Source organism: Gigantopelta aegis, chromosome 10, assembly GCF_016097555.1.
Source record: "Gigantopelta aegis isolate Gae_Host chromosome 10, Gae_host_genome, whole genome shotgun sequence".
In the NCBI taxonomy this organism is placed as follows: Eukaryota; Metazoa; Mollusca; class Gastropoda; order Neomphalida; family Peltospiridae; genus Gigantopelta; species Gigantopelta aegis.
The window spans coordinates 70,672,753-70,689,036 of record NC_054708.1 but is presented as its reverse complement, the minus strand read 5'-3'; the positions used below and the strand labels follow the sequence as shown (position 1 = coordinate 70,689,036).

The 16,284-nt window shown below is 34.3% G+C and overlaps 1 protein-coding gene across 16 annotated transcripts in view; it reads left to right on the top strand.

Moving 5' to 3' along the window:
* LOC121383526 overlaps positions 1–16,284 on the top strand; it is a 91,721-nt gene that overhangs the window by 28,643 nt on the left and 46,794 nt on the right. The window contains exons 4-5 of one of the 16 annotated variants that reach the window (XR_005959304.1): positions 2,821–3,124; positions 5,227–5,363. The exons of 8 other annotated variants lie outside the window; for them this stretch is intronic. Coding sequence is in view for 6 of the 8 variants with exons in the window: in XM_041513604.1 (XP_041369538.1) it covers positions 12,701–12,967 (267 nt within the window). In the remaining 2 variants the exon portion in view is untranslated. 7 more of the 16 variants (XM_041513608.1, XM_041513604.1, XM_041513605.1 and 4 more) reach the window with 7 other exon arrangements.

The following is a 16,284-nucleotide window of genomic DNA, read 5'->3' as shown; positions in this document are numbered from 1 at the left end:
AAGTCTTGACTACATACATGTAGTTTAAATATTACATTATAAAGTTGTAATTTTAGTTTATTGTGTGTTCAAGTGTTCAAGATGAAGGCTATGGCTGTGGTGGTAGGCTCCCTATTGTATTATCTCTTCTTATCAACAGCTCTTAATGTAAGCAGGCCCTTTTGTCAAGTTTAAACAGTTTGTATGGTGTTGTCATGGTGAAGCTGCCGAATCAGCACATGACCAGATATCTATAATCTGACCTCACAACATGTTTGTTTAAGTTTAATGCCATTCATGTACCATGTTAAACAGGATTTATCCTGAAATCATCTATAACACAGCAGGGTGTTACAGTTTATTGAGCACTGTGAACATATGGCATCTGTAATGTATCGTATGTTAATGTTAACCTAATATAGAGTTTACTCAGCTGTATCATTTCATAAACCATTTTGTTTTTAGCATACAAATCAGTTTTAATAATAATAATATCACTGAAATTAGGAATTATATCACGGAAATTCAGAATTTTAATGAAAATAAACATAAATATTGACTGTTTATGGTGTAATTTTGGCTGTTTCTGAGACCCCTTCCTCTGGTTTCTGCAGAATTCCATGTGGTCCTTCAGTCATCTAAATAGGCGTCGGTCCCGTGCCATGCAGAGTGCGCTTACTGCTGTTGAGGAGGGCCTCCTGACTGTGAGTTCCGCTGCCAGAGTGTTTGGCTTGACACAGAGCGCAGTGTACTACAAGGTGAAGCACCAGGGTCTGCTGCCTCAAGTAAGGCGAGGAGTCCAGCCTGAGCTCGTGGGACCAATGAAGACACGGCTTGAAGAATTACTGGCACTGTGTAATGAAGAACCAGATCCTTGATTCTTTGTAATTTCAATTTATTGCATTATACCAAATAATCTGGTGTCAACAAACAGAGATAGATGCTTACTGATGGATGTTCATATCTGAGAAAAATAGACTGTTGTAAAGTGCTTTCTGATGGATGTTCATTATTTGTTTGAGAAAAATAGACTGTTGTAAAGTGCTTACTGATGGGTGTTCATTATCTGTTTGAGAAAAATAGAGTGTTTGTAAAGTGCTCACTGATGCGTGTTCATTATCTGTTTGAGAAAAATAGACTGCTGTAAAGTGCTTACTAATGGGTGTTATGACGTCAAATTGCAAGTCCAGCTTGAAGATTACTGTTGTATGTGAAAAGATAATGATCAAAACTTGATCACGACACATTTGATGAAAATAATACCAGGCAGTAAAACAAAGAAAATAGTAGTTAACGTAAATTAATTAATTATTACAAATGTAGCATATAATCACGCTGTGTAATATTAGACATTTTGAGTTTTGTTTTGCAAAATGCGTGCAGCAAATTTATTGCTAAAAATGTTTTATTTGCATGTAATACAATTACTAACAGTAAAAAGTGAATAAATGTACTGTCGGTGAATAAACTGTTGAATCATGTTTTAGAATTCAATATTGGTTATTATTACCCATATGGTTAAAAATATCTTGGTACATATCAAAGTGATACGTCCCACTAGAATGCAATTAAAACGTAACACTTCGACATCACATGATGACATCATCTATTGACACACTACAACTTTAAAAGAACATCAACCAAACAAGTTGAGTGATATAAATTAAGATCCTTTATGGGTAATAAATAGGATATTAAACTCTCTACCATTTCATATCATGTATATGTCCCTCTTGAAATGATTTTCATTGTCACTCCCTAAAGCTCGTGACAACTGAAAATTATTTCACACAGAACATAAACATGATACGAAATGGAAGCTAAGTATACATATAAAAGACCTATTGCTGTTGTTGATAAGGGTAACCATCAAGTGGTAGTGTGTTTGGTCGTCTTTAGTGTCACTTAGGTGGCAAGCCAATTTAGAACAGACTTCATTGAGTGCAAAGGGGCAGGACATAGCCCAGTGGTACAGCGTTCATTCGATGCACGGTCGGTATGGATTGATCTTCATTGGTGGGCCCATTGGGCTATTTCTTATAACCTAATATCCAGTTTGTATTTTAAGTGTACAAGAAGATTCTTTTTGTTTTTTCAACTACCTTTATTCCCAGCTTTGTACTCTTAAAACAGCTATCTTGGTTGCAAGTACACTGATGTATTTGTACTGTTAAACAGCTATCTCGGTTGCATATACACTGATGTATTTGACCATCCTACTCAAATAAGTAGATAATGATGACTCTTGGGGTTGGGAGAATTTGGGGTTTCACTGATGGCTGGCTTTGAGTCCCTACTTGGATACATTTTTTATCAAAAGAGTTAAAGAAGTGTATTTTTTTTGTAAGTTACGTGAACCCACCACAACACAGCAGTAGGGTTTTTTCTCAGAATAGTGAGAAAGGGGTGGTAGGCAGTAGTGGGTACATAATTTAAATATTTATTTATTTATTTATTTATTATCAGCTACCAATGTTAGATAATGAAACAAAATTATTGAAATACTGAATGAAAAGATTAGGATTAGTCCCTTTTTCTAGGTACAGTTGAATTTTTAGAAACATCCTTTTTCAGGCATTAAGTACATAGGTTGTGGATTTCCTTTTTCTGACATGGCTGAAATAAATAATAAATAACATTTCCAAATTATTGGCCTGACCAGTTTGCAACTACAAATAACATCAGCACTTGAATGTAAACAACACCAAATCGGCATATCTTTAGCTATCAAATCCCTGAATTACAAACAAACGCAATTTGCGCCTTAGTCCGACAATATGTATTTGTTAGCTACATGTACGTATTGGATGATGCTCAGATCACTTCCTCTGGTTTCTACAGAATTCTGCCCCATCCACGACGAGTCAGAGATCACTTGCCATGCAGAATGCTATTGTTGCGGTGAAGGAGCGTTTGCTAACGGTCACGTCTGCTGCCAGACTCTTTGGTGTGTCACAGCCTGGGTTGCACTACCACATCAAGAACATGGGCTTGTTGGTAACAGCACTGCGCGGAACTCAGTTCTCACTCACAGAGCAAATGAAAACCAGGCTGGAAGAGCTTCTGAAACTGTCACATCCATGATCTAATACCAGACTTACAAGTTTATATTTACTTGGGGCGGAGGAGTATTAGTGGGAGAAATGTGAGAGAAAATATTCAACATTTGTTCATACACATGAATCTATATATTGTAGTCGTAGTCGTAGTTGCAGTGTAGTGAGACATACTTTTGTCAAAATATGGTTTGTCATATAGCGAACTAATGTTCTAAATTCTAGCTTGTGAGCAATAGATTTTATGTATGTTACAAATATAGAGCACTGCTAAATGACATATGGGGTAATGCATGCATATAATACATGTGGAAGGAAATAAAAAAGAAATATTAGTGTTGTGGAAATAGTTAGAATTTCATGATCAATCGTCGGTCATAATTGGTTTGTACCAGCCGATTAGGACTATGCATATATTGTCATGTTTACTGAGGTAGACCAACTTTGATAGACTGACCTTCCAAATAGTTAATTTTATTTTAATAGCTTTTCAGTACATGTATATATGGTTATTGTTGTTTTTACACATACATGAAAGCAAACCCAAACTCAGCATATTTATGTCAAGTCGATCAATTACAGTTACAATTTCCCCACAACAACAGGGCTCGAACTTAACGACAGCAGAGACAACATTTGCCGTAGTTGCAATATGACTTGACTTCGGTCAGGGGATTGACACGATGACATTTTTTTGATGATGGATACAAATTATTGCTGTCGGTTAAAGGGACCGTTTGTTAGGGTTTTTTATTGGTTGCCAAAGTTACTGGTTTAAAATTGCCACAGGCTGGCTCAAAATTGCCATCATCCAAAATTGCAGTAGGTAACAAAGTCTTAAGTTTCAATCACTACGACAATCAATTATGGATATTTATAATCAGTCATCACATTGTTAAAGAATCCAACTGATCAATTGGCAATTATAATTGATCATTGGAACATCACTAATGAATACAGTTTATAAATGTCAAATATCAAATTCATTTTCTTTTGTGGTTATATAGTTTGTTCACTGTTAACAAGGCTTGTGATAGCATGCGTTCTGTTACTCATTACTTTCACTTTCATTTGTTGTAGTTTGACACCCAATAGCCGATGTCGTTAAACATTCATTCATTCATTCATTGTTATGAATCACAGACTCCCAGGTTTTTGAAAATAAAAATGTTCAATTTGTGAATGAAATTTTGTCATTTTTCATTAAACTAGGATTGTAGAAATAAAAGCTTTGCATCTTGCCAGCTTTACATTGCACATTAACAGTACCATGTTTGTGATTGATTAGCTCTGTTTTATGAATGCAAAAATAAATTATTCATTACTTAAAACTATGGATATATAATCATTTAATATTGTGTGTTTAATGGTATATTGAATCATGGTTTCATTACCAAAAGTCTTATCAATGACAAAATATTAGAGTTGTAATCAAGGGTACAATTTGAAAATTATTGGGGAGAAATTGTTTTGATTATTTTGCACTTTTATCTACGTAGACTTCATGAGATTATTAAAATAGCACTGTTACAGAATGACACACAATATGGTTACTGCACTGAAAATGCATGCAATGATGGATAAATATTAATGACAAATGCCTTAAAGAAATCATCATTAAGAAACAAACATATACATATATACTCTACATGTACATGTAATAAAAAGGTAATTACATGTAATGTGTGGTATCATGTATCATGTATCATAACTTACACATATATAAGAAATGAGTCTTATTGAGTCGGTAAGGAATTTGTTTCTATTTCATACATATGTATGTGGTGGGATAATTTTTGATTGTTGATATATAGGTTTAAAATGTTTCAGTCATAAACTAAACAACTGTTTTAAATATTGAGGCCTGTGGCATATTTGGTTGGGGAGATGTGGTATTTACATATACATACTTACATGTACAAGTATACACATACCTCACTCCAACCCACAGCCTTTCCTGATTACATGATCATTTAGCTACTGGAATCCTGGAATTTATTGGAATATTTTTATTTGTGATTATGAAAACATTCACATGTAGTTGAAAACACGGATGTTTTGTTTAAAAACAAAAACAACTATAAAAACAAAAAATAATAATGTTAGTGTGTCATGCTAGATTTGAAGTATTGATGCATTAGTGTCTTGTACTGTTTGTGGGACTCAAGACTCCTTCCTCTGGTTTCTGCAGAATCCTTCAGGAACAGATTGCCGTAGCCGGGGACGTAACTGGTATCCACCCATTGCTATGCAGAATGCCCTGATAGCTGTTGAGGAGAAAATACTGACAGTTACTGCCGCTGCCAAGATTTTTGGAGTTCCACAACCAACGCTGCATCACCGAGTGAAAATGTCCTTTATACCATCAGTGTTGATGGGCACACAACCTACTTTAACTGATAAAGACAAATTACGGCTTAATGAACTCCTTTCGTGGTCAAAGGATGAGTCATCTTAAACTGAAATTTTAACTCTTCCTTACTGCTGGGATGGATTCAGAATTTTTAAAAGTTGATGTATCAAGATGTTTCTGAAATATGTTAATAGTTTAGACTACCTAATAACTTCCTGTATTTGTTCTTTGATGAAATTCTATATTAAAGGTTATTACCCACACCCCTTCATGTCCTGTTTAAGATCTAGCAGCATTTTAGAGATTTAAAACAAAATAGTTTTTTGTGTGTGCCAAGTAATTTTCATCTCCAGTTTAAGAACATCTCATAATATTTAATAATCATCGGCCATTAGGAAATATTTACACATTCCTTTTAAGAAGTTGAATGCTTCAAGATATTTGTTTCAGATATACGTTAATATTTCCTTATAATACTTGTCAACATGGAGAAACAGTAGTTCATGTTCATGTTTATTGTTAATAAAATTGTATTGTTTATGAAACATGATAATCAAAACAATAATAGTGTTTTTTCCCAAGGTATTGTAGGCAACACTTTTAAGTCATTTTCTCCATTTTCAAGGAATGTGTTCCTTTTTTGTTATTTATTAATATGCTTGCTGTATTTAATAACTGGATGGTAAAATACATAATGTGAATATTTTATTAATTATTAATAAAATATTATTATTGTTTCTGGGGGTTTTAAGATCTGGTCATTTAGAAAGAAATCAATGCTATCCATGCTATGTATAAATTTCAAAGCAACACAAGTCTTTGAGCCAAACTTCAAGAGGATTACATGTACTGATTGTAGGGTACATTTCCAATATAGAATTACATTGTATTATAAGCAGTATTAATGTCCAAGCCTTATTGATTGCCTTATTACACCTTTGAAATATATATATACAGTTGAATCTCATTGGCTCAAACCCTGTCGGTGCTCGAGAAAGTGTTCAACCCATCGGGTAGTTTGACCGAACCATTCGGTCAACATCGGATATTTCCGTAACATCAGTTAGAAAGTTGAATTAGATAGGTGTCAGGACGTTTCGGCCCCAGTACATGTTTGGCCCCAAATCGTTTCGGCCCCTAATGCAATATACAGCGATCTAGTGTTTGTGTATACAGATATATGCTGTAATTGGTATAGTAACACTTTAGATGGTCACATACACCGGTAATAATATAAATAAAATACAAATTTGTGGTGCAGTGGTTAAGCCATCGGTTTCCAGGCTGGTGGGTACTGGGTTCGGATCCCAGTTGAGGCATGGGATTTTTAATCCAGATACCGACTCCAAACCCTGAGTGAGTGCTCAGCATGGAAAACATTCTTTGTGGTCGTACTTAATTTTTGTACACATGTAACCCCGACTGACGTCAAACATCAGTGGTTCCAATTCTAGCCACATGTAAAGCACCCCTATTATGTGAAGGGTCTATATGGAAATATAATTAAGCAGAACAAACACAAAACAGTTTATTAAATTGTATTTACACAAACAAGAAAATCAGTTCATTTTCATTTTTGGATTATCAAAGTTAAATACAGTTTTGGTTGGTTGGCTCTTATTTGTTCTTTAACGCTCTGATATTATGTTCTATTAAAAAAAAATAATAATCACAAAAAGAGAGAAAGAAATTACAATACTTACAATAAAATTTAATAACAAAACACAAGTGACTGAATAATTTGATTTATAAAACAATAATAACTGGGGCCGAAACGACCAGGGTTATGGGGCCGAAACGTCTGGGGCCGAATGTGTAGCGGGGCCGAAACGTCTCGAAAGCATTAGATACATGTACATATTATTCGAATCCGGGTCGTTTCTCCCTAAAACCATTTCGAAGTCTGTGTTGTTTCGACGTTAGTCCTATTCACCCAGGGTTGGTTCGCCCTAAATCTCATTCGTACCGAGTCGTTTCGCCCCACAAAATAAATATATTTATTATAGTTTTGAAGTATTTTTTTCTTCTGTTTATTCATTATTCATTACCAAATATTAGGCAATTTTTTGTCTTTGGATATTAATGCTTTATCAGCTGTTTACGTTCTGTCAGCTGAAGCTAGGCGAAATCACCATACAGTACTCGGCGTTTTAACCTCAGCTGGGTATGTAGTATATTTAATAAGAAACCACAGCACATCAGTAGTATGCAGTGTGACTGTTCATAAATTAATTATTAATGTGAATACATTGTCTATATATTATCTAAGGCCTGTACATATTTCATGTATATGGCTTGAGTAAATGATACTGGAAATAAACAAATTATAATATTTTTATCTGTAAATATAAACATGCAATGTGTGACATCTAAAAATCAATGGATATAGGACAAATCAATGAATAAATGTACTTTATTAACAAAATAAAAATTAGTGCGAATCAAAACATGGAGCGAAATGACTTGGTTAGAGGTACGAATCAACCCTGTTCAAAACGACTCTGGTGAACTAGTAATAAGGGCGAAACGACCTGTTACCAATTATTTTGGTAACTGCAGACTTAAAAATTTCATCAATATGTTATATAACAAAATATCAGAGTGAAAGGATTTATTAGAAATTACTCCGATTGTGTAATGCAGAAGCCCGTGTCGGTATTAATTAAATGTGTAGTTGCTGAAGTGATGACAGCTGAGTACCTCGTCCCTGGTTTCATTGAAAACTGGTCTGGTAGACATGTTCAGAGTAACGCTTCCTGCCGAGGCCAATTGTTTGATTGGTATCATGGTTCATCGAAAAGGCACCGTGACCCTAGCTGTACTTGAAAGACTTTTACCGATAGCTGCTGGCTGAACACACAACATGACAGGTATGGCAAAGAAAGGATTGCTTGGCTATTGTCGCGATTCTCCGATCCATCTATATCCAACTGTGCAAACACGGCAATTGTTGGTCCTTTTCTGTGGTTTTCCATTTGATATTTGATGTATCACCAGTTCGAGGGAAATATAGCTAATAACACAGATGGGACCGATAATTTAGTTCAAGCGAAGGCTTATAGTTGACTTTGGACATATTCGACCCATCATCAGTTAATATAAGGGTTTATCGGATAAAAAACTTGGGACTTCGTTTTTGGTTCGAGCGTTGCGGTATGATCGACCCTTCTGAGGTCGAGCCATCGAGATTCTACTGTGTGTATATGTATATATATATATATATAGAGAGAGAGAGAGAGAGAGAGAGAGAGAGAGAGAGAGAGAGAGAGAGAGAGAGAGAGAGAGAGAGAGAGAGAGAGAGAGAGACACACACACACACACACACACACATAATTTTATTGCTGTTATTTCTTTTTTGATAATATAGTTGATTACAAATTTGCTGCGCATCATGTGTCACAGGTCAGGTTAGTGTATGTATTAAACTTCCAGTGTTCAGTTGTGTTCAGTTCACAGAATGTTACATGTACCATCATTTTCATTTGGGATGAGGACATAAAAAGAAAGAAATGTTTTATTTAACGACACACTCAACACATTTTATTTACGGTTATATGACATCAGACATATGGTTAAGGACCACACAGATTTTGAGAGAAAACCCGCTGTCGCCACTACATGGGCTACTCTTTCCGATTAGCAGCAAGGGATCTTTTATTTGTGCTTCCCACAGGCAGGATAGCACAAACCATGGCCTTTGTTGAACCAGTTATGGATCACTGGTCGGTGCAAGTGGTTTACACCTACCCAGTGAGCCTTGCGGAGCACTCACTCAGGGTTTGGAGTCGGTATCTGGGTTAAAAATCCCATGCCTCGACTGGGATCCGAACCCATTACCTACCAGCCTGTAGACCGATGGCCTAACCATGACGCCACTGAGGCCAGTGGGATGAGGACATATTAAATGATAAATCTGGTTTCATTATATTGGTGCAAACATGATTTGTTTCAGTTCTGATGATCAATGAAAACATAAAACAAAGTGTGGTACTAAAAATTACACATTGGAATTTAGTATCTCTTTCTGGTTTCTGTAAAACATTTTCATACTATTTCTTGGAAAACCATCTCTCATTCAAGCTTTCTGCCAGAAAATAAATTGATGCTACATAATAAAAACAAAACAGATCATGACAAATTTTAAACAACAGTTCTCTTACTACAATCTTTCTAAAAAATATTTTAAAATTTCCATTAATTTCCCAGATTTTAAGGTACGTAATTTTACCCTTCGTACCCTCTGGCAAAAAAAACCCCTAACATTATGTCCAGAATGTACAGGTGGGTCATTGATCACGGTTGGCCAACATCATGGATCCAATAAACAATCTAGATAAATGTTTTAGTCATTTATGTGATAGATTTTGACAATGTGTTTCCCCTTTCCTATCTTCGAGGAGGTAATGTAAAAATTTGCATTGGGTGGTTGGAATACAAACGTTATTCAGTGTTCCTGGGCCTTAGAATTGATTCCCTCCCCTTAGGCGATATTTCCACATAGCAACTGAGACATATTATCAATGTGAGAAAAGAGTTACGCTGTTGCCACAAAGGTTATACTTCTTGATTAACAGCAGTATTTGTTTTTAAAAGCACTTCATCACAGAACAGACTACAGCCTTTAATATATGACTTATACTGGAACAGAATGCAATCCAATGAGGTCATCAATAATGGAATAAGTTTGTTTTAATTTCAGCAAACTTACCTCTATGTAAATTCGTAGTGTTATTATTGTGACATGGTTATTTGTAAAAGTGTCACCAGTAAAAAATATAGTTAATTAAAAAATTTCTATATATGGAAATAAGTTTTTGTTGTGAAAAGCTTAGTTGCAAACTTGACTTTGAACCATGGGAACTCAAGTATGATGAATTATATTGCAGTTCATTTTGCCACAATGATTTTCATCTCCGCCATATAAGCATCAAAGAACCTGACTTGTTTAATTTGTATGCTGGATAACTGCTCATGTACAAGTATGCTTTCTGTGTAAAACACCCTTCAATCTTTTGCCACAATTTTGTAAAATTTCTGTTCATTTATGAACTGTATCAATATATATTAGTGTCTTATAAAATTCCTGTTCTCAACTTTATCAGTACATTAGTGTCTTGTAAGATTTCAGTTATGGACTGTATCAATACATTAGTATCTTATAAAATTCCCCTTCTGAACTTTATCAATACATGATTGTCTTGTAAGATTTCAGTTATGGACTGTATCAATATCTTAAAAAAATTCCCGTACTGAACTTTATCAATACATTAGTGTCTTGTAAGATTCCAGTTATGGACTATCTATACATTAGTGTCTATTCCCCTTCTGAAATTTGTCAATACATTACTATCTTGTAAAATCCCATTCTGATCTATATCAATACATTAGTGTCTTGTGCTGTTTGTGGGACTCAGACTGCTTCCTCTGGTTTCTGCAGAATCCGTCGACATCAGACTGTTGGAGCCGACGCCGTAACAGGTATCCACCCGTTGCTATGCGGAATGCCCTGATAGCCGTTCAGGAAAATATACTGACTGTTACTACTGCTGCCAGGATGTTTGGAGTTCCGCAACAGACGCTACATCACCGAGTGAAAATGTCCTTTGTATCGTCCTTGTTGACGGGCACGCAACCTACTTTAACTGATAAAGACAAATTACGGCTTAATGAACTCCTTTCGTGGTCAAAGGATGAGTCATCTTAAACTGAAATTTTAACTATTGCTTTGCAGTAAATAAACTACTGGGATGGATTCAGAATTTTAACAAGTTGATGCATCAAGATGTTTATTCCTGAAATGTGTTAATAGGTTACACTACCTAAAAACTGTTCATATACTTGTTCTCTGATGAAATGTTATACAAACAGTTATTAACCCCTTACTTTTTAAGGTTCTGCAGAATTTTGGAGATTTTTTTGGTGCAAAATAATTTTCATCCCAAGTTTAAAAACACTCATTAATAATCATTAACCATTAGATATAAAAAATACAGAAACATTTACACATTTACTAGTGTCTGGAAAGACAGAAGATAGGTACTGCAGCCATGAAGTTTACACGTTATTATTAATAGCAATATGTGTTTGGTTAAGCAATCATAGTTCAAACCACAGCCCTTAATATTCATTGGAGCACTTATTAATCCATTGGGTCTACTAAGGAAGGAAGGAAGGCACATAGTTTTTGGTGAGTTTAAAAAAACATGACAACTACATTTAAAGTGTTATCATTATGGAATCATTATTTTTTGTGTGAATGACACTAGTTTAAGTAAACATGACAACTACATTTAAAGTGTTATCATTATGGAATCATTATTTTGTGTGTGAATGACACAAGTTTAAGAAAACATGACAACTACATTTAAAGTGTTATCATTATAGAATCATTATTTTTTGTGTGAATGACACCTATTTTCAAACCTTACCTTGTTAGTTTGTTAAAATATTTTCATTTTATTTTGTGAATACAGAAAAAACTTGTAAAATTTCTTTTCTGAACTATCATTACATTCATGTATTGCCTTTTAAAATTCTATTTCTGACCCCATGTTTCCAAGGCTATTTAGCACTGTCATGATATTTGTAAAACTGTCAGAGGCTATGACATCAGTGTGACACACGTCATTGACTATGATGGTTTTATGATAGCATAGTGCTAAGATAGCTTCAAAAATATGTTCTCTGAACTGTATCAATACATTAGTGTCATGTAAAATTCCAGTTTTAAGTTTCAATACATTAATATGTTTAAAATTCCAGGACCCAGATTTTCGAAGCTATCTTAGCGCTACAATATCATAAAACGGCTGTAGGCTATGACATCACTATAGCATATAATATTTGAGTGATGTCATAGCTTAGGATGGTTTTACAATATTGTAGTGCTAAAATAGCTTCAAAAATCTGCCACAAGTCTAATTACAAAGCTCTTTAATAAGCATTGTGTTTGCATGTCTATGCATTGCACTATGAGATTGCAAAGTTGTGAGAGTTTAGTGAATTAGGTCCCAGTTCTCGACTATCAATACATTAATGTCTTGCAAAATTCCAGTTTTGAACTGTATCAACTGTATCAGTATATTGGTGCCAAGTAAAATTCCAATTCTTAACAGTATCTTGTAAAATTCCAGTTAACAGTATCTTGTAAAATTCAGGTTCTGAACTGTATCTTGTAAAATTCAAGTTCTGAACTATATCTTGTTAAATTCCATTTCTGAACTATATCTTGTAAAATTCCAGTTCTAGACTATAAATAATTAGTGTCTTGTGCTGTTTGTGGGACTCAGACTGCTTCCTCTGGTTTCTACAGAATCCTTTGCCAGAAGACCTGTGGAGCCGAAGTCGATACCGGTATCCACCCATTGCTATGCAGAATGCCCTGATAGCTGTTGAGGAGAGGCTTCTGACTGTCACGGCTGCTGCCAGGATGTTTGAAGTGCCGCAGAAAACACTGTATCGTAGAGTAAAAGCATCCGTTCTAACACCAGTCTTGACAGGAACACGACCAAATTTGTCAGAAATAGCCAAAATTAGGCTCAACCAATTGCTTTCATGGTCAAAAGATGGGTCATCTTGACCTACCCCATTTTTTTGTTTTTTTAATGCTGGAATCTTTAAATGTATTATTAATATACTGAACCAAATTAGAAACTCCACAGTTTTTAAAGAATAGTAATAAACATGTAGATTACAGGTGATGCAAAATCGTCTGTTTACATTAAAACATTAAAACCCTTTACCAATCAGAATGTACCAGTGTGATGCTCATTAATAGCAAGTGGTTTTATATGTGCTGTGGGTTGCCTAACTACAATGTTTTACACACAACATTGACACTGTGCAGAGTATATTAAATTAACAACATGAAAAACATATTAAAAAATAATTTTAGCCCCTAAAGTTGCAATGCCATAACTTCCTGATATATCACATAAAGAGTGCTATTGGTATGCTACATGGTGGACTCGTTAATGGTAGTGGTACCAGTAAAGGGATGTGGTTCATGGAGAATTTACAACCGTAGGACAGCAAACTTCTTGGCGAGGTTGATTATGTTTGAAGTTACATTCTGAAGACCATCAAATCGGCTTATGTCATCTGTGTGATAGTTTCATGATGACATCTTCAACTGCAAATGAATGTTTTAAAGGACAGATATCTGCCCAAACCATTAGAAATTGTCTGCTTGTTGCACATCTTTTTGCACAGCGGTCATAATTCACAAGCTCAATATTGACTCTTTTTATACAGTCACAACATCTCCAACTTTTTATATTGCCTGCTTTTATTGCAGAACCCAGTATATTGCTAACATGTCCTTAAATCTAAATATTTTCATATTCATTCATTTAATTTTGTATTTATAATTATTAACGTGAAGTTTTTATTTTGGTTCAGTATTTTTAAGCAGAGATCATCCAGTTTAAGTTTCCACTTAGTTTATATTGGGTTACATAAAAGTATATTGTTAGCATTGTGAAACCACAGATGCAATGATGCACCTCAATTGCTTAATGTATAAAAGATGAGGGTACTTTGTTGATGATTTGTCATGGTGAATACATAAAAGTTTGTTAAAATTGTACAATATTGTGTTTGTGGTTTGCAGTAGTAAATGTAGGGATGGAGATGTTAGATGGCAGATTTAACTTAAAGATTTACAAATATAATTAGCTTTCCAAGAAAATAATTTTAAGAGAAAAAATAATTGAGAGATAAATTGTGTATACTATTTTAATGATTACAAAAACTGAAATAGTATAGCCACATATACCAGTATAACCTTTTGACATATACAAATGTTTTCATTATTACATGCACAGCCCATGAAATTTGTGTTGATAGTCGGCAGTGCCATTGCAGAAGGCTGCTGCAAAATTGACCTGCAATAGTATTTTTGTTCAGTGTTATATATTTATTTTATTATTTTTATACTAAATTGCCATCGCAAGATACTACTTTGAAATTTCGAGGACTGATCATGCATGATGATGTCATATGTTAACTCCATTTTGTTCATTGTATACATTTTTTTTATATCACATAATTATCATGTTAGTCTTCATTCATATAAACTAATGTTTGATTTGTTATTTACTTGACATGTGGATAATTCTGTATGCAGTAAAACCTACTTCAGAGTCCACTTGTTTTATAAAGCCACCTTTTCATTGATCCAAATAATTTAATATTGTACAAACTGACCAGTATTAACAAGCTATAGTCCATCCCATCCTCTACAAAAATGTTTGGGGTTTTTTGTAAATAATTTCAGTTATGTTTCATGTTATATGAAAAGTAAAAGTATTTTGGAAATAACAAAAAAAATACAATTTAGAAAACAATCAGTTCAGAAATAACTTGTAGTAAATTGCATAGTATAAAAAAGATGTTCCCTGTGGGACGGACTATAGTTATCCAGTCTTCAAAGGCCATGTTTTCATGTTTAATGTGGTGGCTGATTAACACGGGTGTGACTAAATTTACTAATAATTTACACTTGAAACATTGATCTCCAGTTTGATGCCAATCATTACGTTATAACAGGTTGTTCAAATAGTCTTTTTACTATTTTATCAACGTGATTTTCATGACAAAGTCACTGTCAAATTATTGTTGATCTAAATGCATATTATTTCATATTATGTTACACGAATTATAATTATAGCTTGTTACCTGTACATCTTTGTAAACTATCAATGTTCGAGGCATCTGTTGATAAACAGGACCTTGTAATAAAACTTTGTAATTGTTATTCTGTGTTGGTTTGTCTCTTGGTGGCTATGATGATTGATCCATCTCGGGCTAGAGACAAAGGGCTGAATTTACAAATCCTGTTTATGTCTTACACGTGTGTAACTACATACATATATACAATGCTTAAACACCTGTGTTTAAGAAAAAGTGGCTTCATAAATTCGGCCCAATATGTATAACCAAGCAACATACATGTATTCCCGGCATGACTTAGAGAATCAGTGTTGATATCATCGTCTTTCAACAAAGATTGTTCATTAACAGATTTTCAGCCAGAGGTTGGTCACATTTGTAGAATCCTGTTCCCATAATAAGCGTGTTTGGTGTTCCCTCTCTGACCAGTGTTTTTTGTAAGATCTATATATGTAAATGTAATACTGTTCTATCTTTAGGAGAGTACATGTATGTACAAAGGTCTCTTGCTGCTGGTGTGACAGCAAAAAGTGTATGTATTGTCTCCTGCTCCAAATCATATGTCTAAATTACCATATGCAACTGATCTGCTGATTAAAAACAATGGATATTCTGTTCCTTGTCTCCACATATGACAATATTGACGAATTTTGTGGTATTCTATAAGTTTTTCATCCTGTGCTAGAGATGAAATGGCAAAGTAATTGACTTTAATGACAGTTGTTTCAGTTATTTCTTGGAAATTTTAGTCTGAATGGATTGGATCCATTTTAATTCTGATCAGATTCTTGTAAGAACTAGAAGCAACCATCGCTGAAAACAGCCATATAAACATATATATATATATATATATATTTAATGAAACTTTTTTAAAGATGTTTCATAACAATGTTCCGTTGTGTGGCTTTGCTTCCCCTTTTAAATACTTTTAGAAGGGTGCAACATTTGGAGTATTTTATGACCCGTTTATTTTTGGTATGATTGAGAGTGCTTCAAACCACATCTGAATATTTATAAGATGGACTTTTTCTTAAGACCGCTCAAAACTGGGTATTGTAATGAATAACTGTTTCTTATTTCAAGAAGCAGAAAAGGATATTTCAGTTTATTTTTGCTGGTCACGGGAAATTATGTTATTGTAGACAAATATATTAGACCACACAGTACTGGCAAATGATGGAAGTGAGTTATGAACTTGCCATCATACTTAACTGGTGCCTGTAT